Raw genomic sequence first — 27,813 nt, 5'->3', positions numbered from 1 at the left:
GTTAGTTCATTTTCCTGTTAATAACTTAATATTTATCACAGGTAAATTGTTCTTATATCACTAGAATCCTCTTTATAGACCTGTCTGATAATACTGGTTTCATAAAAATCGATTCATCTTCAACATTTTCCACACATACATACAGATAGAAAGTGTAGTGGTTACAGCTGTTTAATTTGTGTCGGTCGAGACAGCGAAGCCTGATCCGCTGTCGCAAACCCCGACTTCCGAAAGACATGATTAGAGAACTCATTGAGAAAAAGACAAGCAAGCACTGCTCTCCTAGACCTTAAAAACATTAAAGCAAGACGGGGCTGTGTCTGATTTCAGGCAAAAGAAATGATTACAAGATTCAAATAAATCATGGAAATCATAGCGTTGTTTGAGCGTTGAAAGCTCTTCAGTGTCCCCTCTGACCCTGGAGTGCGGCTCTGATTAATGAAAGCCTGTTGCTGTGAGATTGTCAATCAAAGTCTCCGGGCGTTCAAGGCTCCCCTGAGATCATCAAACTATGAATACGTAGTGTTTCTAGTCAGTAGTAGTCTTGTTGACCAGAAAATGATGTCAGGAAAAGGAGGACCGGTATGAAAGATGGAGAAGTTTTTGTATTTCTTTCAATGTATCTGTAGCAAAGACTCCAAAATGTCTTTAAATTGAGCAACATTTCTTGATATGAAAACCAATGTGGGGCAAATATGTGAACTGTGACATCATACTAAGAGTTATCTTATTAAAAGCTCAAAATATTAATGTAATATCTTTGAAAACTTCTACACATAATTGAAAATTCCTCACAAACGTTATCAGTGTTAAGGGTTTGGCTTCAACTCTTTTGTTTTCATTTGACTCCTGATATAATACTTAGCTTGAGTGACTTTTGAAAATATTTATTTTAACTATTATAATATGATATATTTATTAATACAGTATGCAATGGGAGCACTTTTCTGTACACTTCATGCCGGGTTATACACATTTTCTTTGTATTATTTTTGTACATTTAATAAATTTCAACTCAAATCTAACATTTTTAACAGTATTAAAAAATTATGAACGGCAATCAAGGGATATTTTTAGATATATAAAACAGAGCAGAGAAAAAATATTTAGTTTAAACTTAAACTAAAAGGAGTTATGTTTTTTTGTTTATATATTATAGCTACTCAAGTTACGTGAATGGCCCTTGGGTTTTCATCAGGAGGAGATCAGATATAAGGCTTTTGGAGGGACATAGAGGGAGGTTAGGGAGGTCCGGTTCATGGATGTGGTGAAAAATAATTAAAATAGAATCACAATTAAGGTTAATTTTTTCATCTTGTTCCAACAGATCCTCAAACCTTTTTCAATTTCCCCACTTTTAACTTCTTTGATTCTTTTGTCTTTGGGTAAATGATGAAGAACAGACAAGGTACGCTTGGGAAAAGTAAGAAAATACAATTTATCTGACATGAAAGGAGTTAGGATGGTGGGAGTGTGAAAAAACGGATTCAATTTATTCTGAAAGTTCTTTCAAGGTCCGCGGTGATTCTTTGAAAACATTAGTTTGAAAGTCCCGACACTGATGAATGTGTCCTTTGGAGCCTCATTCAATGTCATTATTCTACGTATTAAATATGTTGTTTCTCTTCGGTGGTGGTGCTTTTAAAGGTCTTTTATCTTTTCTGATTAACCTGTCCATGAATGTCTGTAGCTCAGTCATAATGTCAATAATCAAATCTTTTATTCCAGGTCATCTCAATACACGACAATCCATCAAGCATCACTAATTCATTTGAGTCTCCTTTAGTCAGGTTTTGGGGCAGAAGCCAGAGTTCCCCCCGTGGACCTCTTCCAGCTTCTCTAGAATGTTGAGACATAGTTTGTCCAACGTGTCATGGTTATTGAGAAGCTTTTTTTAAAGCAAGGCAACTGGACTTTGGGAAGATGGTTTAACTAAAATATAATTATCTAAAACTTTTACAGTCCAGTTGCCTTGCTTACAAACCATCTGGGTGACAGACTAACTATAACTGTAAGGAAGACCCAGGACACGCTGGAGAGACTATGTCCCTGGACTGGGAGTCCCCTGGAATATCTAGACGATATAGCTCGGCAGAGGAAAGTCTGAATCCAATTGAATCATTCATTTCAACCCTCCCACTGAAAACATCAATTCAATTAATCAATGAGTTGCTTTGGTGAAAATGTGTGTCAAAAATTTCTACTTGTAGTTTTCTGGGTCACGGCACCAATATGTTGGGATTTGTTCCAATGAACTAAACCTTCCTCGGTGTCGATACAAGCTGGTGGTAAAGAATGACGCAGACACAGGAATCAGTTTAAGAGAAAATGTTCATTTAGTGAAATATGCAAAATTCAGAGAACAACTAACGATGATCACAGGCTCTTCTGTAGTGGAGACGTCTTCAAGTGCCAAGTTCTAACGAAATGCCAGATTGTCATACTCGCTTGTATGAGTTTCTGTCCAATCATACAAGCGAGTATGATTGGACAGAAACTCTAAACGATTGGCTTCTAACAGGGCCATGCCTCGTGGTCGTCGTGGAAAGTTACCAAAATTGATCTCTTTTAGAGAGAATGTGAATATCAGTGGACTTACGCAGGTTGGTGTCCTCGATCAGAGACTAGCTAGCACGATCTAAGGATTTGTGATGTTTCTCTCAGGGTGTAGGCTTGACCTGAAGTACAGCTCCAATCTTCTGAGATCATTTGACTGTGACAACAATTATTTAATTTTACTCTAATATGAAACATAACCTGTTAATATAATTGATTATTTGAAATGTCCGTTAAATCCAGATGATAATGGTAATTACGGTAAAATTAACATTTTCTCCACAATAATAGAAATTAAATTCCACGGAAATTATATTTTACATTTATTAATCATTAATTTGTTGACCAAAATAAAAAAATATTCTGCCACCATTGTAACTTGGTTAAATCACACAAAGTTAAATTACATTGATGTGTTAGAGCATGAACACGTCTCGGTTAAAAGGTGCTTGTAAGAAGAAACTATTTATTTTGATTAAAGTTAGCAGGTGAAGTTGGAGTAGCAAACACACCTCAACCTGAATTTGGACAATAGCCCATAGTAACATACAACCAAACAGGAACACTAACACACAGATAATCATAGTTGCTTCTTTTCTCTTCATTTTTTAAGCTTGGTGTTCTGAAAGATCTCAATTGCTTCCACAGACCTACTTTGAGGAGAGAATTCGTATCGAGTTTGTATCGCTCCTCGTAACAGAAGAGCAACTTGAAGCTGAATAATCAATAATTGTCCTTCTTGATAGATTTATAAACGCTCCCCAGATCTCGATCAATTTTTCGTGATAAATGAAGAGTGCGTTGTTATTTCTTCAACACACCAGTGAAACCATGTGGTTCAAACATTTCCTAAAAGTAGAACAAAAATAATGCTTCAAGAACACACAGAGACATAAACAGAGTCCTGTGCTGTGTCTCAAATCGCATACTTCTCTTAGTATACTAGAAGTTATTATGCATCAGGATAGTGTATGTACTAACTAGTACGCAAATTCTCAACAGATAGTATCTCTCAAATCAAACAAAACAGGAAATGATGCGACAGCTTCTTCTATTTAACGATGGTTTCAACCAGCTGTTTGAACACTATCGCCACCTGCTGGCAGCACGTTTTGCAAAAAGAAATAAAGAAAAAATATGAGAATTGAAATATTCGCGAGATATTTAAGCTGGTATCAGCATCGAAGACATCTCATCCTTCTACTGCTGCTGAAAATGCACCTGTAAGTATATATATATATATATATATATATATATATATATATATATATATATATATATATATATGACGTAACTTCCATTTACAACGTCACTAAGATGGAGCCGTTTAGTGTAGATAGTGTCCATCGAACCATACTCAGTTTTGTGAGCGTCTTAGAACGCCAATTTAGTGTGCATGGTGCACTAAATTTCGCATACTAAGAATTGAGACGCACTTACGCACTAAAAATACTAATTTTGAGTACGCAAGTATGCGATTTGAGACACAGCAATGGTCTGTGGAAGCACTTCTGTGCCTGGTGTTGAAATAATCAACGGAACAAAAATCAGTTATGAGGGTAAAAGCTGGTTGAATATTATCAACTGTGCCCCACTTAGCTGGAGTCTTCCTCTGTTTATCTTACTATCGGCATGTCGCTCTCTTCTCGGTGCCATCTGTTAGCACATCTCCATCCTTTTGATCTCTATCTCCCCCATCTCCCTCCATCCCTCACACACACACCCATATCAATCATCTCCTGGTGTCTTCTCTCTCCTGCAGACAATCTGAAGGGACGACAGCTTCTTCACACCACCTACAAAATGTTTATGACTGCTGCAGGCGTGGAGGGTAAGACGCACACACACGCACACACACACACACACACACACACACACACGCTCTGAGAAAATATGCTGCTTCTCTAACCTTGATCCCACATCTGGAGCGCAGATATTATCACCGCTTTCATCCTTTGAATGGACCATTGAAAGCGCCTGCTCAGTGAACCGTGTGGTTACTGTTGAGCAGCACCATCAGCGCGAATATACAATCTTGCTCCCCCACCTTTATCACCCACCTCTCACCCCCCTGTCACCCCTTTAGATCCCTCCTTAGAGTTCTTCTAACGTCGTCTGTGTTCACGTCAACATATGCCTGCTCTTCTTCTCCTGTAACTACGGCTGGAATATTTACAAAATACCATCGTGCAATTAAATAAAACATATTGTTTAGTAATAATTACAAATACACAACCAATAGCATCACATCATCTGCAAACATTTAGATAAAAAAAACAAAAACAAACAGAAGACCCTTTTAGCTCAGTGCCAGTGTTTATCCATAATAAAGTCAACACACTAAATATAATTTATTATATTTATAAAATAATTACTGTTATAAAAACAATCTTAAATGACTACTGTAAAATTTACTTTTTTTTATTACATGTTCAAGTGTTCTAGTAACTTCAATATTGAAATATCAATAAGTTGATATATTCTTTTTCCACGATACTGTATTAATATTTTCCAGAACTGTATCGATTTTTCTTATGGCTTCAGATCATATTTGATAGTTTATTAAAAGTTTAAAGTTCAATAAATTGTGTTTAAAAAAAAATAAATAATAATAATAATTTACAATTAACATTTATATATTCACGACATTTGTTCATTTTTGTGTTGCAATTAAACTTCAGGTTTCTAGATGTCAGCAGTCATTATTTCCTCCACAGCTGAAGGAACAATTAAATCCTAGCAATGACTGAGGACGAGAGGATACAGTCGATTATAGCGGCTTTTTAAGCTGATGTTTGTACATATAACTAGTCGTTAGTTAATAAAAGCATCTTTGCGTTAAATTGCTTTTGTTAAAAAACATTATAAAATGAATAACTGATGAAAGTACCTATTTTTTAAATGTTCACTCTTTCTGCTTTTTACTCCTTCCTTTCTGTCCATCACTGTGACCTCCCTGCAGTGCTGAGTCTGTTGTTCCATTGTGTCTACTGGGGCCTGTACGCTCGAGATGGGGTCGGTAACGGCAGCCTGAAGCTTCTGGGTGAGTTTCGTTTCCCCCCCGAGCATCCATCACCGAGTTGAGTGACTGACTGAGTGACAATGCCTGTGCGCCCGGAAAATCACTCTCTGCCTGAGCGGAATGAACGAGTTGAAGATGATGGATGTGTGCGGCTGGCGGAGAGGTGTAATGTCTGGCGTGACGGCAGATCATGCAGAGTGCGGAGCGAGTCGGTGCGGTGACCTGGTTTTTGTCCGTCCTCGCTAATGCTACAGGTTCACGATCTAATTACTTCTTGTTGTTGTCTCTCCAGGGAAATTACTCTTTTCCATCAGTTTCCTGGTGTTCCTGCTCATGCTCATATTGCTGGGCAAAGGCTTCACCGTCACCAGGTGGGCGAGTTCACACTTTTTTGTGTGTGTGTCTTTATATATCCTCCACTCGCCCTGACTTGTCATTGTCTCATCATGCGTCAGTTCTGGTGTCGCTTTCTTCAGCGTCTCATTTACAGGAGGCGAAGAACATGTGGTTTTTTTAACACCACTTATCCTGTTATTGTGCTCTTACATGAATCCTCGTTGTGTAGTAATCTTACACACTTCCATCAGAACACTTATTACAAAGAGACTTCCGTCTTTTTCAGATGAGTTTGACACTGTTGCTTCTCTGATTTGCTTTTAATTTCTTCTTGACTCTGTGGTTTGTGTAACTGTAGGTAAGGAGTTTGGTTTCTAAACCGGTCGTACCCTTTTTTTTATAACTGAGTCCAGGCTCGTGCGTTCATAATCGAAACAGCCGCCTCCATTTCTTTACTGACATTACATTGACAACACAGCTATGAGTTCAGAACTCTTGATCGTGTGTGTGAATTTTTGTGTATCTCTGCGCTGTTCAGGGTGTCCCCCCGCCTCTCACCCGAATCAGCTGGGAAATACTTCAGAACCCCCCCCCCCCACCCAGCCCCAATTAGAGAATCAGCAGTTGAAGATGAAGAATGAACTAAAAACACACAGGCCAACTTTGTAGAAGGTGTTATATAATTTCTTACAAAATATTTATGCACAGTTTGAACAAACAGACCCTTTAAGTTAATCTTTTAACTTGTCTGGATTTATCTTTCTTCAGAAAATCTTTGTCGAATCGAGACAAAACGCCTTTTGAGCAGCTCTTTAGTCCAAAAGTCACAAAATAAATAGTATTTCACTTTCCACTCGTTCATCAAATATGTTGTTAACATGGAGGGCGTAGAGGGGACATTGGGATCAAATTTTCTCATCACCGATCCTGCAGGAGAGGTTAACAAGAGCTAGTGATGGAAGATGAATTAATGTTGTCACAGTTATTCAATACAAAATCTGGAAGAAAGATCTAATAAATAAAATAAATCTGTAATCTGTTAGTCATTAAGTTGAGTTCAAAGCTTCATGGAACTCTCTGTAATTTGCTCAACATTAGAATCAAGTTTTGCTCAAACATCTCCGAGTGAATCATGAATCATCCAAAGTAAAAAAAAAGTGTTTATTTTTGAATTATGAGAGGCTAAGAGGCGAGATCACGTGGCTGCCCTCCCACTGTGCCCTGCAGTTTAAAACAACATCAAGCTTCAGATCAGTCTCTTCAAACCCTGGAAGAAAAACTCAGCTTGCAGTATTTAGAATGTCTCCAGGACTCCCTCCCCCTGTGAGTGTTGTGAGATTCTGTGATCTCCTAAATGAACCAAACCTCTAGTCTGCACACACACCAGCATCAAGGCGAATACTTTTATCTGCCCCTCCGATAAGATGACAGTCTGAGAGATTAGTCCCCGACAGCGTTTGTTTTCTCTGGAGATTCTCTGATAATTAGCCGGGATGCAGATGAGAGGGCGAACATCGTGTCACGTTCACCAGTGTGGGCACCATTGGTTGCTGTTCTTCACCAGGCAAACATCTTTAGACATGCTCAGTGTTTGATCCAAGTCTTTTCTTCTGCGTCAGGGCACGCATCAGTCACAGCGGGTCGGTCAAGTTGAGCATCTACATGACTGTGTACACCATCACCTACATCATCCTCTTCATATACGAGGCAGAGGTGAGTCCAGCACAGTCTTCATGTTGTGAAAACAAGTGTTGAGAGTCTAATAATGTGTTACATATGCAGCTCTATGTCGACAGTGATATTTTCTGAAGCTTGATTGGAGCACATCGTTGTAACTTCATTTTCTGTACATTTGTCCTCCCTCATAACTCTTAGCAATGTTTAAATAACATTCATTTATATGACCGTGTTTAAGTGTCTCTTGTCCCAAATGTTCATCCTTTATTCAACTCATAAATTGAAAATATTCACATATTTATTATGTTGAGAATCTTAAAAAAAACAGGGTAATTAAAGTTAAAAAGTGTAAATCCTTGCTTACCCCAGTTGATCTTTTTTTTTTTTTAATTTTCTGCTTGTTACTTAAGAGTCAAGTTTTTTGTTTGTTCTGTCTTTCTTTTGAGCAGACATTCCCTCACTAGAGTCACAGTCACACTAATGTGGCTACTCCTGTGGTGAAATAAGAGATCTCTTCAAATTACAACTTCAACATACCTTTAACATTATTTTAAGATGAACTTATTTTAAGATACTTTTAAAATGAAAATAAATTCAAAAAAATGAAGTACTGTAATAATAATAATGAAATAATTATAAATAATGTATTTAATGATTTTTTGAAAATATACTTTTTTAAAAAGACACTTCCCCTAATTCTGCTTCATGTAATTACATTTTGAATGGTTTTCATGTTTTCCTACACACACATTTTCAACTTTTACCTAGAAGCAAACACTGCCTCATCTGCTTTTCAAATGATCTCATACATATTCAACAGTCATGAGTTGCGATCAAGGCAGGCTTTAATAAATCACGTCAGGTTAATCGTTCAACAAATGTGTTGATTGTAAATTGTGAATCTCGTCTCTAATAGGTGCTAATAGTTTAGAGTTTAATGAGGTTTTTTCCGAAACTTACGGTCAGACTTCTTCTTCTACGTATAGGTGGATAAATAAATCAAGAGTGTAGGTGTTGGAGAAGCATGTTACCCCCATGCTGAGGCTTCAGCTCACCGAGATCTAATCATAAGCTCCACAGGACGGTGGAGGAAAGCTGCATGCTAACAGTACCCACTGAAAGTAGCGTGCTATATTTAACACAGGAGTCTGTCACATGTGGTTCTGAAGCCATGTGATTTATCAGCCAGGTGCCCTCCAAGAGCGTCTCAGCTATTAGGAAGCCAAACTCAGGGGAGCCTGCTAAAAATAAATCTGGGTTACAATGGGATGAGCTGAGTGTTCTGGTGCCGGGACTTTCAGCCGGGAATCAAACAGGCTTCAGTTGGCAGCGGTGCTGTCAGAACCATGCATTATGTAGGGAACGTAACCCAGTATGGAAACTGCGATCCAGTCACTGGACCGTGAAACGCAATCCACACATGCAAGTTTCCTCTCGTCGCACATTTCGGGGGAGCATTGATGTCCTAGTCGTGGGAGCGTCAATGTCAAAGACTTTAGCTCGCCATTTGTCGAGGCATCGTAGTTCATGGCGGGCAGCCAGTAAGAAGACGGGCCGCTGGTGTGTCTCAGACTTAATTGTGTCGATGACTTCATCGAGTGTTTGAGTATGTCCGGTAAAGAAAAGTAAACGGCCACACAGATATAGATTATTCATTCTTCTAAAACTGAATTTACATTAACTTATTTTAAAAAAGTTGCAATGCATTGTGGGATGAGTGGTATGAGTTGAAAAGTGTATAATAATATTGGCATTAATGTTAAATATTTTGTTGGATATAGGACATAGGAACCTTTGTCTAACTATCTGTGTCAAGAAGGTGCAGGTGTGTGTAACCAGCAGACAATAACACTAACGGGAGGAAAAGAAAACAAATTAAAAAAGGACAATAACAATAGTCCATAATCTCTGAATTATGAGTACAATATCTCAAGAGTCAACAAAATATCCCCGCGACTGGAAAATAATATGGAAACAAGAACACAGAACCTGGGAACAGAACAGGAATAAACTAAAGCATAAATACAAAGGGTCCAAACAGGAAAATTGCGATGACCTGCGATTACCTGTTGAAATACTGTAGTAGTCCTGATCGCACATAGGGTCCAGTTGTGCACTGTAAGTGAGGGAACAAAATAAAACCAAAATAAAATGTCGCTTTGCTTGTCAGTTTGTTTCTTTCTGCTCACAAGTAGAAATTTGCTGATGGGATTTAGGAAACATGTCAACTTCATTGTCACATGCCATTTCAGAAACAAGATCCACGGTCCATGTTTCTAGTATTTTAAAATCCACAAAAGTGCAAAATCCAAACCGCATTCCGTAAAGGATAAAATAGAAACAAAGTAGATCCAAAAGAGAGAAGACAACAATCAAGTGAGTAAACCAAAAAGCTGAAAACGTCAGAGGAAATTTCAAGTTAGGAAACGAAGGATCAATTTGTTGTGAGACAAGTGCTTGCATTTAAAAAGCATTTAAAAGCAGGATCAATCCGAACGGACACGGCAGCTAATGACACCAGTCAGATCATTTGTAAATACTAACGCAGTTAATGATGTCAGGCGAACAGAATCCGTGACTGGTTGTCATCGTTCTGCTGCGCATTAACAACGAGGTTAATGAGTTTAAAGTCATTTCTGTATAAATCTGTGCATCTCTGCCAGTTCTTTGACCCAGGTGAGGTTCTGTACGCCTACGACAGCCCGGCTGGTTACGGACTAATGGGTCTGCAGCTGCTGGCCTACGTGTGGTTCTGCTACGCCGTGCTGGTCTCTCTCAAGCACTACCCGGAGAAACAGCCCTTCTACGTTCCCTTCTTCACCACCTACACTCTCTGGTAAGAGCTGGACAGCGCTCGCTCCTGGACACACACTTCTCTGGCTCACATTTCAATCATTCCTACAGCTGTGTAGAAATGTGGCAAAGATCGCGGAGGCTTTAATAGTCTGGCACTGGAAGTTGTTTGTTTTGGGCGGCTGCCGTCCTGTAGATAATTGCACCGGAGTGAGTGATTGCTGAAAGAAAATATCGATTTTTCCTTTGGCTGACGAGATCTTTTCTATTAGAATAATTTATTCTCTCATACGTACGAGAAAGATTGCTGGGGTTTGGACAAGAATAAATGCGTTTATCTCCTCTAACACACACACACACACACACACACACACACACACACACACACACACACACACACACACACACACACACACACACACACACACACACACACACACAGACTCACACACTGCTCAGCCTCCCCTGCCCTTCGCTCACTTAGCTGGAGCTGGAAATGAAAAAGGAGATTACAAAGACTAATATTATCTCTATATTTCTCTGCGGTCTCCACTGCCTCATTATCTGCCTCTCGCTCTCCCATTATCATCTGTATTTGCTTCATCTTTCAAAACGTTCCTCCCAGCAATTACTTCGCTTGAGTTCCAAACATCTGTGGTGCAGTTCTGGAACTCCTTGAACGGACGCGTTTACCCGACGCCTGCAAAAGAAGCTGATGCTCCTGTACTTTTAGACCACGAAGTGACAGAATGGACATACGCTTCAAAAATGATCAAGTGAAAAAGATAGTCTTTTTGTTGACATGAAACAGGGCTCTCAAAACCTACTGGTCAGGGGATCCACAACACATCTATTATTGAGAAGATTTATATTTAGTTGTTTATTGATTTATTGGTTTTTCCGGTTCACAATGAATTTGTTTCTATGAATTATTTTATTGTATCTGTTCCATCTAAACTATATAATTAAAGCTAAATGATGGATAAAAACTAGATATGATGATCCTTATTCCTCTTTTATCTGACGTTGGAAAAAAAAGAGTCCCTAGCTCTGCTGGCTCTTATAAAAACATAGGCGATAAATGTCACAGAATATCGTTTCACAAATTAGATATCAATCTTTCTTGTGTGGTACAAAGCCTCTTTCAATTCTTCATTTGAAATTTCATCCATAAATAAAAAGCGCACCTTGTGTTGTCATCAAGTAGGAAGTGTGGACACTTACTATGTACCTGCACATCTTCTCTAAAGAAGAGGTTCCACTTATTAGTAAGTAAGTAAGTCATTTTTATATATATAGCGCTTTTCCAGACCAGGGTCACAAAGCGCTTAAACAATCAAAACAATATAAAGGTCAAGATAAAACTGATAACATAACAGCAGTTCCAGAAAATCAAGGAAAAGCCTGAACAAAAAAAAATTCAGTCAGTGGATCATCAAACACAGAGAGTTCGTTCCAAAGCTTAGGATCAACAGCCTGGAAGGATTTCTCTCCTCTGGTCCTGAACCGTGTGCGAGGAACCATCAGTAGATTCTGATCCACAGACCTCAGAGCCCGAGCTGGGATGTAAGGCTGGATCAGATCACTGATGTAAGGAGGAGTCTGACCATGAATAGATCTGAAAGTAAGAACCAGAATTTTAAAGTTGATCCTGAATGAAACTGGAAGCCAGTGAAGAGTTTTAAGGATCGGAGAAATGTGAGTTCTTCTACTTGAGCGGGTTAGAATTCTAGCTGCAGAGTTTAGTATTAACTGCAGGCAAGACAGCTCCTTCTTGTTAAGACATGAAAACAAACTGTTACAATAGTGCAGGCGAGAATACACAAACGCTGTCAAGAAAGTCACTTGCTTTATCTTCAAAGTCATTTCCTGACTATCATTCAACGAGTCCAGTCAGGGATTTTAATGTCAACTTAGTTATAAGCCCGCTGCGTACTCCTCTATAAATCATTAAAATGATTATAAAAACTATTAAAATGAACAATTTTTATATTTCTCTTCAGGTTCTTTGCCGTGCCCGTCATGGCTCTCATCGCAAACTTCGGCATCCCACGCTGGGCCCGGGAGAAGATCGTCAACGGTATCCAGCTGGGCATCCACCTCTATGCTCACATCGTCTTCCTGGTAGACACGCTTCCTCTTACACCTCACATTATGATGCAGAACTTCATTTAGCAGCTGTCGGTCGCGTCTGCTTCAGCCGTCCTGCACGCCATCGTCTGTTCCTCATATGGTTTCCTCGTCATATGTTCTGAGTCGTGAGCAGTTGGTTCTTACTCAGGATAGCAGGACTAACAAGTGTAGAGGTTTCCTCTTCCTACCTGGTCCTGGTTCAGTCCTGCTGTCTCCTACATGCTCGACACATCATAATGGCGAAGTGTGAAATCCTCACAGGTGCAAGCGAGCTGTTACACTTGTATAAATATATTATATTAGGCCTGGGCAATATATCAATAACACCCATTAATTAGACTTTTATTTTCTTTTTTTTTTTTACCTCCGTAGCTTCCATATATTCCCCCGAGAAGGGTTCTTTCTTTTGCTTTTTAATTTAATTTATATATTTTAAAAAAAAAAGCCATTTACACCTTTTACAATTCTCATTTTATATTGAGAATTCAAATATATTCAGACCTCAAGAATAATTTAAACTAACATTTAAAAATGTAAGCTGCCTTCACTGATATTCCCTTTTTTCTCCTCAGTGTCCCACAAATGTCGCAAATTCTACTCTGTTTCGTCCCGGTTATGAAACATGCAAACTCATTATGTCAACATCGAAGAATTCCTATTTTTATTTCTCGATGCAATATTCAGAACATGTGATCTTATTGTCAAAGCGGTGCACGGATGTTTTGAGGTGGGTTTCAGACTCTCGTCCTCCTCAAGACAGACAAGACAAGCTCACAACCAAGATGTTGACATTGCGAACGCAAACACACTCGTTCTGCTACTTTAAAGTTGCAACTACTATGAAGTCGGTCGCGGTTTGATAAAAGTAAATAGTGGAGAAGTGCAGGGGTTCGAGATCATGATACTATTAATCGTCCTAACATAAGCATAATATAAATAACATATTTTATATAACATATAACAACATAAATAATTTAAACCAGTGATGTTCCGATGAAGCTTAATGAAGCAGTGTCATTATTTTCAGCACTAGATGGTGGTTTTTGCACTATTTTCTTTTGTGTTGAACAACTGTTCTAATGAAACATAACATCATTTTTAAATTGATGGCGCCACCTACTGACCTCTAAACAAGATGACACTGTTTCATGAAGTTTCTTCAATATATCACTAAATTATTCTCATTGATTAATATTGCTTTGTTGCCCGGCTTAAACTTTTATTTCAACGTTCATTTAAAGAAACAATAAATAACCTTTTGACATTATCTTCAGTATATAATCATAGGTTTAAACACTAATGACGCATTTAGTAGAACTCGCTATGTGATATTATTCACTGCGAATCTTTGTCTGGACGACCTGTCGAAGAGTCGATGTTGGTCTTAAATGATGTGATGTTTCATAGGAACAGTTGCTCAAAACAAAGCAAAATAGTGCAGAGACTGCCATCTAGTGCTTCATGAAGCTTCATCAGACCATCACTAGTGTCATGTGGCCACCAAACTGATTTACAGCAAATTTCAGAGACATTGTTTTCGTATAAAGTACTGAGATGCTTTTTCAACATCATCTTGTTCTGTTATCAACCAAGATAATTGCTAATAGCAAATTGGAGAATTTGCAAAATTGCAGTTAAACTATTATGACAGGAGGGGGAGCCACAAACACAGTTGTAAAAACTACAGGAAGTACCTTTAAATACACATGTTTTCATAATATCCCTTATTTAACCTGGACAAAAATGACTGTGTCCTTGTTTGGATGTTTGTATTCTCCTCAGTGACTTCCTACATCCAAGCCCCTGTCACTGATCATCAGAAATCATCGCGCTGGCTTCTCTCCCTCAGGTTATCACGAGACCTTCGGCGGCCAATAAGAATTTCCCCTATCATGTCCGGACGTCCCAGATCGGGATCTTGTTGTCCAGTCCGAAAGGAGGCGAAGCAGGAGAAGGTTTCCCTCATCACGCCTACGGAAACAGTTCCTTCGTGGGAGACTCTCAGCCCAACTTCACCGAGCTCTTCTCCATCCAGACTGTGAGTTTTTGTGTTTGTTTCTAAACATCATCTGAGGGAGGAAAGTCACGTCACTGCAAACACCTTTCCACGCATAGCATGACGATACAAATGAGTTGCTGGGTTAAATCAAAACAATCTGGTTTCAGATGGACTACTTGACAAAGGTTCTCAAACGACATGTGTTGGCCTTCACATTCAAATGGTTTCCTAATGATTTAATTGAGGGTATAAGACACATAAGTAAGTAAGTAAGTAATTTTTATTTGTAGAGCGCTTTTCCAGACCAGGGTCACAAAGCGGTTAAACAATCAAAACAATATTCAATAAAGTATATACTTTAAAGATCAAGATAAAACTGATAACACAACAGGAGTTCCAGAAAATAAAGGAAAAGCCTGAACAAATAAAAATGTCTTAAGATGTTTCTTAAAGGAGTCAGTAGATCCATCAAGTGCAAAGAGAGGAGCCTGACCATGAATAGATCTGAAAGTAAGAACCAGAATTTTAAAGTTGATCCTGAAAGAAACTGGAAGCCAGTGAAGAGTTTTAAGGATCGGAGAAATGTGAGTTCTTCTACTTGAGCAGGTCAGAATTCTCGCTGCAGAGTTCTGAATCAACTGCAGGCGAAACAGATCCTTCTTGTTAAGATATGAAAATAAACTGCTACAATAGTCCAGAAGAGAAGACACAAACGCATGGATTACAAGCTCCAGATTATATTCCGACAACATTTTCCTAGATTTAGAGATTTTTCTCAGTTGAAGGAAACCGTTTCTGGTCAGTTTTCTGTAGTGTTGAACTAGAGACATGTCTTTATCAAATACAACACCCAGGTTTCTCAGGCTCAGTTTGACAGTTTGACATTTTTTCACTAAAATGTCAGCAATATATGATGTTTGGTTGGTACGATTGTATATAGAATATATGTTCTCCACATTTAAAGTGAATGAATATGATTATATATATATGTTTAGTTGTGTTTTTTATGCCACGTCGTGATCGTTAGACCAGCTCTGACTCCTCAGGCTCTGTTTCAGATCCATTCGTTTTTATCTTTGTGTGACCCGAACACGTCAAAGCGTGATTGAAACTAGTATTACCGACACAGGTTGGCTTTCCTCTGACCCAGATCCGGCAGCGGCACAAGGTCAAATGTCTCACACGCTTGTCATCTTTCCCTCCAGGATCCTCTGAAGACAGTGGAGGAGACGGTGACCCGGAAAGGACCCGAGGTGCCAAGGAACAGCGAGCAGAAGATCATCACCACTGCAGCAGACTCGACATCAATACTGCCGCCGCCGCCGCTGCCGCCGATCCCCCCTCGCCCGGCCGCTCGCTCTCCCCCGCTGCCCCCACGACTCCCCTCTTTCACCGAGTACTTCAGCATGCAGGGGGGCAGCGGAGGAGGAGGGGTGTTTGGATCCAAGGCGTAAAGGACTGACCAGCCAAAAGAAAAAGAGAATTTTGGATGGACACAAAAAAATCATTGACATCCCTGAACATTCCCTCTCTTACCTGTGAATGGACGAGCGAGCCAGAGTGAAGGTAGAGCTGTTAAAGAAGCAATAAATAATTGATGCCGAGCTGTAACAAGGCTCGCGGAGATAAAAATGACAAAGTGGATGTAGCCGGGGCGACGGAGCTGAGCAGCACAGAGGAACCAACAAAATCCCTTTTTATAAGGCGTTGATAGCTGGGGAGGGTTTGTAAATAAAACAGATACTGCCGCTAAAATTCCACTGTCAGAATTGGAAAAATTGATCAACAATAACTACGGAGAGAAAACAAAGAGATGTTCTTTCCATCCATCCGTTTTCATCCGCGAGTCTGAGGTCAGGGTCGTGGGGGCAGCAGCTGAAGTTTTTTTCTTCATTTTCACTTGCATTAAGATTGTTTTATATTTTCCAAAAATGAATTCACAGACAGCCAGATACAACTTTTATAATTATATTTGTGTTTTAATAATTTTCATTTGGTGCTGCTATAAACTTGTAATTATGTTTGTTTTTTTTAAGTTATTTTTATTAATAGTTCTCATCATGGTTTTTGAGTTGATGTATCTATTTGCATCATCGGCGCTGGATTGATATGCTAAATGTAGTTTACTGTTGGAAGTCTGCATGTTTGTATCGTAGTTCCCGTCTTTAAACTTTATCTCTCCCACGTGAACAACAACCTCCGGACCCCAGCGGTCCCCTCCAGGTGTGGAACGGGGACATTGTTCGTTTTTATTCGTGGGCGGGTGCAGCTCATGACAATGTTGATGATGCCACACAGCACAAAAGCAGATAGTTATGAGTCATGAACAAATGTTTTCACAGCTGCTTTTGTTAACTGAGCTGGAGCAACTTTCCTTTTTTTTGTTTTGGCGAGAGCAGCTTTCCTTCACGCCCTCTATGAAGATGTTACTGAAACATGGACCGCTTTTTAGGTCGTCCACCTGAGACATGGAGTATCATAGAAAGGTCTAGTGGCCGATAAGAGGCGTTCAAACCAAACATGACGACGATGGTTCTAAAGTCAATGTTGTGTCGCTGTTAGAGCGACAATTTGTGCACGACATCTGTAGTGGTGATTGATGAAGCTTCATGAAGCAGTGTCATTATCTTCAGAGTCCACTAGATGGCGGTCTCTGCTGTATTTTGCTTTGTTTTGAACAACTGTTCTAATGAAACATCACATCATTCTTAAAGTGATGGCGCCACCTACTGACCAGAAAAAAAAATCTGAACTGTAACATCTTGTAACATCTTAAAATTAATGTAATAAGTACGCCATTTCGACTTTCCCCTAACATTAGACCTGCCTCTAGCAGTTTTACCTACATTTTTGTACCAGTGACGCGGAAACAGTCGTCAAAGTCGTGTTTTGGTGTGAACGCACGTTCAGAAAGTCGGGTCTGGTGTAGCACAAGGACATTTGAAAAAAGCTCCTACGCCGGCTGGGGAATGTCTCCCTTTGGGAATAGTCTGGTAATCCCGGGAGGACCTCAATGTCAATGTGACAGAAGAACAAAGATAATCTCTCAACAGATGATTTTTTTATTTTATTTCAAGGATCTTTTGGTAACAGTATTATTTTTTAACATGACATCTGCAGGGATGAACTCCATGTTCAGCTCAACGGTGGAAAGTAAATACTTCAGCAGAACTAATTTATTTTCTCAGATATTTAAATGATTCTAATCTGCCTTTTGTCTATGAAATGATGATGATCAGCACCTCCAGTTTAGAGTCTCTCAGCACTTAATCCCTCAAAAAAAATGTGGACAAAGTCTATTTTCTGGAGGGAGGATGAGTTACACAGCAAGTGTCCACATTTCTGAAGTCATTTTCTTCTTTACATCATAGACAGGAAAGGATCGGGAACATCTTGGGATCCTAGAGTGACTGGAGAAAAGGTTGTATTGCACAGATAGGATCAGCAGCATGGAGCACTTTATTGTTCACCGTTTAGTTCAAGGTCATCACGACTTCCAGAGGCAAACATGTAAATACGTTTTGATGTGAAACATGTTCTTCTGTGTAAAGTGACATCAGACGTGTTGGCGGTAGGCTGTGGTGACGTAGCCCAGACGACAAAACCATACTTGAACGAGTCCTGAGGACTTGTTGCCATGTTTGCAGCCTGGACTGGACGGTGGTGTTTTGAGGCGTACGACTGATGGACGGTGGAGGCGAGCATGACAGCACAGCTACTAGAGCGACCTTGTTAAGAGCACACCACTGAAGCACTGTTCATTCTGATCGTGTCAAGTTGTAAACATGCTGTAGATAAAACACTTTTGCCAAAATAACAAGAATAAAAAGATGCCTTTGTTATGACAACTGTGTCATATACTAACGACAAACTTCTGTTTCTATGGAGAAAAGTGTGTTTTCTGCTTTTTTTGTTGTAATCACTCTGTTTGGAGTTTGTAGGTTGTCCCTGTGTGTGTGTGTGTGTGTGTGTGTGTGTGTGTGTGTGTATCGGGGTCTATAAACATACAGAGATTAATTGAGAACTCAATAATTATAGTAATTATAAGAAGGTGTGTGTGAATAAGGTAAGGTAAGGTAGAACTTTATTGATCCCTCAGGAGGTCTCCTTCAGGAAATTGTTTTTTTTCCAATAGCCACAGAAAATACAGCAATTTTTCATAAAAAATAAATCAAAAATAAAATAAGAACAAGAAGAAAGAGAAATAAAGAGAAAGAACAAGATGATACAATCTAAGTCTAAAGATAAAGAACATAGATCAAAGAAAAATACTAAATAATATACTAAGTTTAAGAATACTAAGGTTTGAACTCGTTAAATGGCGTCAGCTGACGTGTTTGAGGCATCATAAATTAAAAAACAAAACAAAATAATCGATTTTATCCAGTCGTTGCACCATAGCGGTCCCAAGTTAGACAATACATGAAACCGAAAAAGATTTCAAATAAATATTTAAATGAAAAGAAGAGTTTTGTACAAACAGACGCATACTGATGATACAATAGAGGTCGAAATATATTTAGGACACACTTAAATCAACACATTAGTTGACCTTTAACCCCTAAAGAGATGTGGGGACCAGGGCCGGGTCGAGGCAGGGGCAAGAGGGGGCCTGGCCCCCTAAATTAAATGTTGTGCCCCCTCAAACTTACATGTAAGTAAGTAAGTAAGTAACAGCACAATGCCCCCTCAAGATTTGTGGCTGCCCCCTCATACATGCCTGTCTAGACCCGGCCCTGGTGGGGACAATCTTTATAAATGACAGCAGCGCTCTCTACGGGCTGCAGTTCAGACATGTTTGCTCTATGGCTCCCTCTATTGGAGGGAAATGCTAGTGAGAAATCGCTAAATGGCCACCATGCATTAATGATTAAAATCTACATCCGTGAATCACTCTGACACAATAATAAAAAGATAATCCCAATATAAATCAGAAATAAGTAAGTCAATTATTTATATTTGTAGAGCGCTTTTCCAGACCAGGGTCACAAAGGTCTTAAACTATCAAAACAATATTCAATAAAATATATACTTAAAAGATCAAGAGAACAACACAGGAGTCTCAGAAAATCAGGGAAAAGCCTGAACAAATAAAAATGTCTTGAGATGTTTCTTGAAGGTCATTAACTAGATGTAATGGAAAAGTGCGTAGTTAAAAAAAAGAATCAAATGATTACTTCATGATAAGAAATAATCTCTTGTAATAAATTTGACATATTTCAGTTTTATGTGCATGCTATTTTTGCAGGTTTGTTCTTGAAAAAACAACTATGTACAACACTATAACTCCTTATGTAAAAGATACATGAATGACCACATAAACGTCCAATAATACACTTCAATTTGTTTGGGGAGATAAAAAAAAAACAACAACATGGGAATTTAATCACTTATTATTACTCATAAGTTTCTCTCTCATTCTTGATTTAAAAAAATACTTCTTTTTTTTTCTATTTATATAGCACCTTTCTAGACCACTTTGGTTCTTCAACTGTGTATGATGGTCCTATGTGTGTGTCCTCTATTAAGTCAACAGATACTTTGGTTTTTCAAACATTTATTATTCCCATGATCAAGTGTCCAGAAGATGAACAGAGTCACAGCTTTTGGAATTTAGCTGCCGATAGCTTCGCTCGTTCCTCTCTGTATCCTTTCATCAGCTGGTTGACGAGCGTCAGTTCGTTCTCCTTCTTGACGGGATACAGCGAAGGATACGGGTTTCCTTTGTACTCCAGGACGCCCATCTTGGCCTTGTCCAGGTTCTCTCTGGTCGGAAGACGGACCAGACGCGTGTAGCCTTCGGGGCGGGTCTGGAAGCGAGGAGCCAGAACCTTGAAGAGTTTTGGGATCAGGTCCTTTTCCTGAGACGGAGCGAAGGAAACTTAAACACACAGTTGAGAAGACACTGCTGTAGAAGGAGAAGAATTGTACCGTCAGCCAGAAATTTGCCATTTTCATCGCCTTCTCGTCGGTGTCCCCTTTCTTGGCGTAATCGATCAACTGTGAAGGAGAACAAATGGAGGATGAGGCCAGTTTTAAAGTCATCAAATTGGTGTCCACGAGTGAGTTCACAAACGCATTGAACCCGAGACACGTCTACGTTAATGTATAGCACGAAAGGAGGAGACAGAAGACTTCTGTGTTTGATGATCTACTGACTCCTTCAAGAAACATCTTAAGACGCTTTTATTTGTTCAGGCTTTTCCTTGATTTTCTGGAACTCCTGTTGTGTTATCAGTTTTATCTTGACCTTTAAAGTATATACTTTATTGAATATTGTTTTGATTGTTTAAGCGCTTTGTGACCCTGGTCTGGAAAAGCGCTATATAAATACAAATTACTTACTTACTTACTTACTACACGATATCCGGAGACATCTTTATGGTGTGCTGACAAAAGCAGTTTAGCTTCATATCAGCAAAGAAATGCAAACACTTAATTCCCAAAATGTCTTTTTTTCCAACTACAATGTAGGTTCAGAGAACAAGGGACCAATGGTTACTATGGTCTGTAATCTACAGCCATCATTTCATTCCCTTGAATTGTTTTCAAAGCAACAGTTCAAGAAGATGTCAACAAATCAGAGGAAACTGTGTCGAAACTAGCCCGAAAATAAGCCAGTTTGTTTGTTTGTGTTGTGTGTCTTAGTTGGTATCAACTAAAAAACAAACAAACTATAAACCAAAACTTAAGTCACTAAAATCTCCACTGACATCAAGTTAAAACTTCATCAAGTTCACGGTCATCAGCGGTGCTCGTTTACATCAGTGGTTCCAACCAGACATGTTTGTTTTTTTGCACATAAACGACATATTCGTCGTCTTTGTTCGGCGTTATTCTTCACCTTCTCCGCGTAGAACTGGACCTCGTCCCCTCGGGCCCATGTGGTTTCGATCCTTTCGTGTCGAACCAGTCCAGTTAAGATGTTCCGAAGAATGTGGATCCTGGATTCTGGTCCCAAACCCATCTTGCGAGCCACCCGCCCGTGGCTGATCAACATTCGCAGCGACAGACGCATCTTGACTCAGTGTTTCTTACAACTCTTAGGATTTAAATGTTTATAGAAGCAACTATTCAAACGAATTCTTTAAAGTCTTCGACGAGCGTTTTCTATGTCACATATGACATTGATGGTCCGTCGCTAAATTGTTACCGTGAAGAACACTGGGAGAGAACAAACGTTCCGCTTCTCACGCGTCAACGTGGAACATTAAAAATAAAGAATATTTAGTTTGACAAATTTAGTTTTACACATTAAAATATACACAAACGTATTAAACGTATTTACATTATATAAGATAAAAAAAAATTGTATTGTTATTGTTGTGTTATTATTATTCGTTGCTATTATTATTTTATGTATTTAAATTGTTTGACTTTGTGAAAGATACATTCTTTAAAATCAACCAAAAATATATATAAAGAGAGAACCCTCCAGTGGTTTCCATTATTATTGTCTGAAAGTTTTTTTCTTTTGAATAAAGATTGTATTTTTTTTAAAAGAAAATCAAGCAATTTATCGAATAAAGTTTTTTTTTTTTTTTCTTTTTTAAGTTATTCATACAATTTCGGGAAACTATAAACTGTTTTATACTGAAAAAATGAGTTGCAAAATTGTACATAAACAATACTCACATAAAACATTAAACGTTAACAATTTCTTTACTATGTGTTGCGTTAACAACATTTGCAATACAAGTTTCTGATTCTTATACTATGTTATTTATAAAACAAGTTCTGATTTTATATCTAAATAAAACTACATTTATTTTATATAACATAAGACAACTTTACGGTTCTTGGAGATGGATTATGCAGTCATTTTTAATTGTTGTAATATTCAAACAACTCAATGTAATAGACAGATGTTCTACTTTTACTTTTCGCAGACATACATTTGGTCAGTGTGTGAGAGAGACTCCAGCTGTCAGTGAGTCAAGGACAGAAAGCTGATTATTATGTGAACTCTTGACATGCAGTTTTGTTTCTAACATGTTACTGACATTAAGCAAAAATATATACATTCTCATGAACTTGAAACTAGCACTATATTTATATAATTGAAGGTCTTGTATTTAAATTAGTTTTTGGGGTTTTGGGAGAATCATAGAGAAGAATGAAGATATCCTAATTTATTAAAAGATCAGTTCAGCCGAGCTGTACTTCATGTTTATACTGTGTTATGAATGAGAGCCGAATAATCATTATCATACCTTTATATGCTTTGAACCCAGATGCTTAAAAACTACACTCCGCCATCTTGGAAAAAAGACAACTTTCAATCCCAAATACGACAAGATAACAGGTAAATTAGCAAATATTTAATGTTGAAAATACATTGTTTCAAATAAGAAACTCCTATATGTTCCGTCAACACTTGTCTGCTACTGATTGTGTAACAGTGTGGGCGTGTTTTGGAAGCCAGTGGGCCTTTAAAATGCTACTACTAAGGGTCGAGACAAGGTTCTTGATCATCATGAGGTCTCTGGTGTTCGTGCTGCTCTTCGGAGCTGTGTGTAAGTACATTTAAGAAAATATTCTTAGTATTAACTTCAAAATTCAAAGGACACGACCATCAAAAGTCTTCGGAAAAGTTTAAGGTTCATTGTCTTCCTTTCAGTCGCTGCCGACGATGATAAAATCGTGGGAGGTCGCGAGTGTGTTCCTCACTCTCAGCCCCATCAGGTGTCTCTGAACGCCGGCTACCACCTCTGTGGGGGTTCGCTGGTCAACGAGATGTGGGTCGTTTCTGCCGCGCACTGCTATATGTCGTAAGTTTACGCTAACATTCTGATATCTGGGATTTGAGTAATTATAACTTTAATATTTTTGATTATTTAATTAATTTTATTAATATTTAATTATTATTTTAATATTTAAAATGAAACCTACAAGAAACATGAACGTGTATAACTGTCAATAACAACATGACAAAAAATGTAAAAAGTAACAATAATGATACATCACCCATTAAAAACTAACGAATATCACAATTTAAAAAAGGTTTAAAACTGGACTTTTAAGACCAAATATAGAGAAAAAGAGAATCTAAACGTTATTAATAAAAGTCAGTTCATGCATATTAAATTAACTAAAAAAAACGTTTGAATGAGAGAAATTGCTGACTTTGTTTTCAGGAAGCTGGACGTGGTGCTGGGCGAACACAACCGCTGGTGGTTGGACGGCAAGGAGCAAAAAATCGCTGCGTCTTTGATCATCGTTCACCCGGACTACGACAGCTTCTCCATCAGCAACGACATCATGCTGATCAAGCTGAGCCAACCGGCGACCATCAACGACTACGTCCGACCCGTGGCACTGCCCAGCAGCTGCGCCCCTGCCGGGACCATGTGCACCGTCTCCGGCTGGGGTGTCACCATGGACTCCGGTAAAGTATCGCACGCCTTTAAATCACTGCTGCTGTGTCTCAACCTCTGTGTTTCTCCAGCTAACGACAGCAACTACCTGCAGTGTGTGGACGTCCCCATCCTGTCGGATGAAGTCTGCAATCGCTCTTACCCAGATATGATCACTGAGTCCATGTTCTGTGCTGGATACCTGGAGGGAGGAAAGGACTCCTGCCAGGTCTGCTGTCATCCTCCCTTTTTGCACTAGTTTATCTAAACCAAGGCGTAGAATACAAGGATGGATCATAAATGTGACTATTTATCCCTCACAGGGAGACTCTGGTGGTCCAGTGGTGTGTGACGGGGAACTGCAGGGTGTTGTTTCCTGGGGTATCGGGTGTGCAGAGAGGAACCAGCCGGGTGTCTATGCCAAGGTTTGATTCGAAACCGAGATTATTTATTTCAACCTATGAGAAATGTGTGTTGATATTTGTGCTCTCTCTCCCTACAGACCTGCATCTTCACCGAGTGGCTGCAGAGCACGATGGCAGCAAACTAGTGCTTCCCACAATGTTGAGCTGTGAATAAAACCTCATAAACATGAATACGTGGTTTGTGTTTTTCAATGATTTTGTCTTTGCAAAGTACACTTTCACACAAGATGATACGTTTTTTTTTATTGAAATATATTTACATTAGAAAATGTACCTAAGCCCCCCCCCCCCCCCCAAGTCAAAGGACTTGTTGTATAAACACAGTGGTGATTACAGCTGGCTGGAGGAGGAGTGAAGCACATTATTACGTCTGCTCTCGTGACCTCTTGTTTGCTGAGATTTCAGGCGGTGGAGAACTTCTAACTTTGAACTAATAAGTTCAAAGCATGGTCATGATGAGCGACTGACTGCATCGTGGAGAGGAAGAATTCAACATTTGAAATGTGAGTAAGTAGGAAACAACTAAAGGACATTAGTTGGCAAATTAATACTACCTTTTTTGAACCACATACTGTATATTAATGTATATATTTTCTTTGTCCATACCACCTCCCTTCCTCAGACTCTCCCCACAAGCCACTCCTATAGATCTGCAGAGAAGGTCATCTGGCCTGGTGAGAACAGGTGATTGCAGTAAGATGGAGAAAGAGAAGACCGAGGGGACGAATGGAAGTTGTGTTTGATAGACACAGGGTCCATAAATTACTTTCAACGGGGCAGTAGAAATGAATGGAGGATGTTATTCCGCTGATGATGATGATCATCATCTTCCTTAATCTAGATTTAAAAGGGCCCCAAGATTAAAAATCCACTCTTTTCAAATTGATTAATGTTCACCCCTTTGTAAGGACATACATGTTGAAAGAAAAAGACCCAAACATGAGCAAGTCAAAATTATCTTTCTAGTACAAAAATACAAAATATTAATTGATATATTATGTATATTGAGAATTCATTAAATGTGCAATGTGTGTTGATGTGTGTACATTAAGTAAAGTGCATTTACATATCCTGATGACTTGCACTGAATTAATCATTTGCGGATTTTAATGAGTTAATTCCAGCAATTTTTAAACTCCAAATCAGCTTTTTCAATTGACACCTATCTGATCCAATGAAAGCGGCCCATTGGTTTGTTTTTCTATCTTGTTGAGGAATGATCCAATCAGCTGGACTCATCAGTCTCAGTACAGAAAATATCTTTTGGTGTGGAGGAGTTGTGGTTAGTGTCAAAAGGTCAGATGTCATTTTCCCTGAATGTCAATCAAGTGACAGGACCATGTTCCATGTATTGTTCTATGAATGAATGAATGAATATTGTTTATTTCTGGCATGACAGTTTAAATCATCAACATCACATTTCATCGTTATTCACTTCTTACATGCATGTCCCGAAAGGGAAAGCGGGAGAAGCAGAACCTTATCTAGTCCTGCACCCATTTACCTCAAAATAATAGTACTACTAGTAGTATAGAAAGGAAATCATAGGTACAATCATATCTTAAATCAGCGCTTGTTTCACTTTGGTTTAGCAGATTATTGTTATGTATGAAAATGTCCACATAACATGTTACAACAGTAGATCACAATTGGTCGAGAAATGTTATTTATTTGTTATTATTATTTGTGCAGTCCATTTTGTATTGTCCAGTCCAGTTTGTATCAGTTCTACAGAGATAGTTGAAGACAATCCCCACTACTGGGTTGTCACCCTAAAGTGTGTGCATGTAGACCAATAGAGAAGTATAAATATTTGTATGTTCATCAATAAAAATCCTCACTGAAGCTTTGCCTTTTTATTTTAATACCTTCAACATAAAATGATCCAGATGTCATGGTACCAAGTGACTCACTGAAACAAGATTTAATCTGTAGATGGTCATGAAGGATCAGACACAGATGGGATCGTTTGTTGGATGTTTATTTCATGGATTCAGATGTTGTAACAGGAGCAGGGATGTTCTGCTGCTCTTCAATACTTCTATCAGGTCAACTTAGTAGCTGTTCATGGTAGACTCCAGCCAGTCGTTGAAGAGGCAGACCTGGTAAGATAGGAAGAGTTAGATAACACGTGGAAAACTCAGATTTACTTTTGCCAGGTTGTCACCTTGGCGTAGACACCAGGGTGGTCCCTCTCAGCGCAGCCGTATCCCCAGGACACAACACCCTGCAGCTCACCGTTGCAGACAACTGGGCCACCAGAGTCTCCCTGAGAGCAGAAAACATCTTTAGCTTGAGCTCAGTTCCAAGAGCCTGTCGGCATGAACAGCGAGGACACTGACCTGGCAAGAGTCCTTGCCTCCCTCCAAGAATCCAGCACAGAACATGGCATCGGTGATCATGCCAGGGTAGGAGTTGTTACAGTCCCTGTCGGACAGGATGGGCAGGTCCAGGCACTGGAGCCTGTTACTGTTAGCGGCTGTCGAGGAAAATCAAAAGTGAGTTGGATTCTGAAAACCTCTGAACAGACGCAGGGTTCCTCACTCACTGGAGCTCATGGTGTTGCCCCATCCGGCGACCTTGCACATGGTGCCGGCAGAAGCGCAGCTGGTGGGCAGAGCCACGGCACGCACATAGCTGTTGAGGGTGGCGGGCTTGCTCAGCTTGATCAGCATGATGTCATTGTCGATGTTGTAGGAGCTGTAGTTAGGGTGGCGGATGACGCGGGAAGAGCTGATGAACTGCTCAGTACCTTCATTGATATTGATGACGTGCTCTCCAAGACGCACCTCCACACGTCTGCAGACAAACACGGGGGTCACTTCTCCCTTTCTGCACCCTGATATCAACTCGGTACTTACGACTTGTAGCAGTGAGCGGCAGACACGACCCATTCAGGTCTGACCAGGGAGCCACCGCAGAAGTGGTATCCACTGTTCAGAGACACTGTATGGGGCTGAGAGTGGGCTTGGCACTCATACCCTCCGACAATCTTGTCGTCCTCCAAAGCAACTGGAAACACATTGTAGAAAAAATAGCAAAATTCTAAGCATTTACCAAATTTTTCGAAGAATTTCAGGAAAATAAAAGATCAAACTCACAAGCAGCTCCGATGAGCAGAACAAAAACCAGAGACCTCATGGTTGCTGAGTGATCTTTTCGATGGAGGACCTCACCTGCAGACCTGCTATTTATTGTCCAGCCCAGAATTCTAAATCTCTCCTCCACCAATTGAAATCCAGGAAAACTTCCGAATGCAGGGAAAAGTTAATGATCTGTTGCGGGAGAGGTGATAGACAACCGGTGAAGAGGAGGCAGATGTTGTTGTTCACATAGACAGTTACAGTTGCTGCAAGTTTCCACAATAATATAACATACAAGGAAAGACTTTAGAAATGCAGTGGCCTGATCAGAGGTCAAAAACAAGGCTGACAGGGACTTGTTTTCTTCAAGTCAAACCACATTAGCGGGTGGAAAGAATTGAACAATTTACATTATCATGCTATTTCAATTGTC

General features: G+C 39.4%; 4 protein-coding genes across 5 annotated transcripts in view; 2 read left to right on the top strand and 2 right to left on the bottom strand.

Moving 5' to 3' along the window:
• tmem145 (transmembrane protein 145) overlaps positions 1 to 18,387 on the top strand; it is a 60,652-nt gene extending 42,265 nt beyond the window's left edge. Inside the window, exons 8-15 of the mRNA XM_087806046.1 lie at positions 4,319 to 4,387; positions 5,519 to 5,599; positions 5,871 to 5,949; positions 7,534 to 7,627; positions 10,255 to 10,427; positions 12,388 to 12,508; positions 14,367 to 14,555; positions 15,722 to 18,387. Coding sequence (XP_087662172.1) covers positions 4,319 to 4,387; positions 5,519 to 5,599; positions 5,871 to 5,949; positions 7,534 to 7,627; positions 10,255 to 10,427; positions 12,388 to 12,508; positions 14,367 to 14,555; positions 15,722 to 15,970 — 1,055 coding nt within the window. The 3' untranslated portion in view covers positions 15,971 to 18,387. The remainder of the gene's footprint in view (positions 1 to 4,318; positions 4,388 to 5,518; positions 5,600 to 5,870; positions 5,950 to 7,533; positions 7,628 to 10,254; positions 10,428 to 12,387; positions 12,509 to 14,366; positions 14,556 to 15,721) is intronic.
• A 1,668-nt stretch (positions 18,388 to 20,055) lies between these two features.
• mrpl17 (mitochondrial ribosomal protein L17) lies at positions 20,056 to 21,651 on the bottom strand. The gene is made up of 3 exons (XM_087806047.1): positions 21,361 to 21,651; positions 20,448 to 20,516; positions 20,056 to 20,377 (listed from the first exon to the last, which is right to left on the bottom strand). The coding sequence occupies exons 1-3, from the start codon at positions 21,532 to 21,534 to the stop codon at positions 20,114 to 20,116; spliced, it is 507 nt and encodes a 168-aa protein (XP_087662173.1). The 5' UTR covers positions 21,535 to 21,651; the 3' UTR covers positions 20,056 to 20,113.
• A 1,337-nt stretch (positions 21,652 to 22,988) lies between these two features.
• Positions 22,989 to 24,468, top strand: LOC148067639 (trypsin-1-like). 2 transcript variants are annotated; one of them, XM_087805983.1, is made up of 6 exons: positions 22,989 to 23,032; positions 23,137 to 23,287; positions 23,654 to 23,904; positions 23,965 to 24,101; positions 24,196 to 24,297; positions 24,375 to 24,468. In XM_087805983.1, the coding sequence occupies exons 1-6, from the start codon at positions 22,993 to 22,995 to the stop codon at positions 24,420 to 24,422; spliced, it is 729 nt and encodes a 242-aa protein (XP_087662109.1). In that variant the 5' UTR covers positions 22,989 to 22,992; the 3' UTR covers positions 24,423 to 24,468. The 2 variants fall into 2 exon arrangements, with proteins under 2 accessions (XP_087662109.1, XP_087662108.1); XM_087805982.1 differs by having other exon boundaries at positions 23,654 to 24,101.
• A 1,794-nt stretch (positions 24,469 to 26,262) lies between these two features.
• LOC148067638 (trypsin-1) lies at positions 26,263 to 27,467 on the bottom strand. The gene is made up of 6 exons (XM_087805987.1): positions 27,399 to 27,467; positions 27,159 to 27,309; positions 26,846 to 27,096; positions 26,640 to 26,776; positions 26,465 to 26,566; positions 26,263 to 26,399 (listed from the first exon to the last, which is right to left on the bottom strand). The coding sequence occupies exons 1-6, from the start codon at positions 27,436 to 27,438 to the stop codon at positions 26,352 to 26,354; spliced, it is 729 nt and encodes a 242-aa protein (XP_087662113.1). The 5' UTR covers positions 27,439 to 27,467; the 3' UTR covers positions 26,263 to 26,351.
• Between the last annotated feature and the right edge of the window lie 346 nt (positions 27,468 to 27,813).

The sequence above is a fragment of the Callionymus lyra genome, chromosome 13, assembly GCF_982586985.1.
Source record: "Callionymus lyra chromosome 13, fCalLyr1.hap1.1, whole genome shotgun sequence".
Classification (NCBI taxonomy): Eukaryota; Metazoa; Chordata; class Actinopteri; order Syngnathiformes; family Callionymidae; genus Callionymus; species Callionymus lyra.
Note: the sequence above shows the minus strand (reverse complement) of the source record. Positions and strands in the feature narration are given on the sequence as shown.

Coding starts and splice junctions, on each gene's coding strand:
- mrpl17 (XM_087806047.1), bottom strand. CDS start 21,534: ATGCGTCTGTCGCTGCGAATGTTGATCAGCCACGGGCGGGTGGCTCGC. Junction 20,517..21,360: donor TCCAGTTCTACGCGGAGAAG/GTGAAGAATAAC, acceptor TCTCCTTCACAG/TTGATCGATTACGCCAAGAA. Junction 20,378..20,447: donor TGGCAAATTTCTGGCTGACG/GTACAATTCTTC, acceptor GCTCCGTCTCAG/GAAAAGGACCTGATCCCAAA.
- LOC148067639 (XM_087805982.1), top strand. CDS start 22,993: ATGAGGTCTCTGGTGTTCGTGCTGCTCTTCGGAGCTGTGT. Junction 23,288..23,653: donor GCCGCGCACTGCTATATGTC/GTAAGTTTACGC, acceptor CTTTGTTTTCAG/GAAGCTGGACGTGGTGCTGG. Junction 24,102..24,195: donor GAGGAAAGGACTCCTGCCAG/GTCTGCTGTCAT, acceptor TATCCCTCACAG/GGAGACTCTGGTGGTCCAGT.
- LOC148067638 (XM_087805987.1), bottom strand. CDS start 27,438: ATGAGGTCTCTGGTTTTTGTTCTGCTCATCGGAGCTGCTT. Junction 26,777..26,845: donor GGGCAACACCATGAGCTCCA/GTGAGTGAGGAA, acceptor TTTCCTCGACAG/CCGCTAACAGTAACAGGCTC. Junction 26,400..26,464: donor ACCCTGGTGTCTACGCCAAG/GTGACAACCTGG, acceptor CTATCTTACCAG/GTCTGCCTCTTCAACGACTG.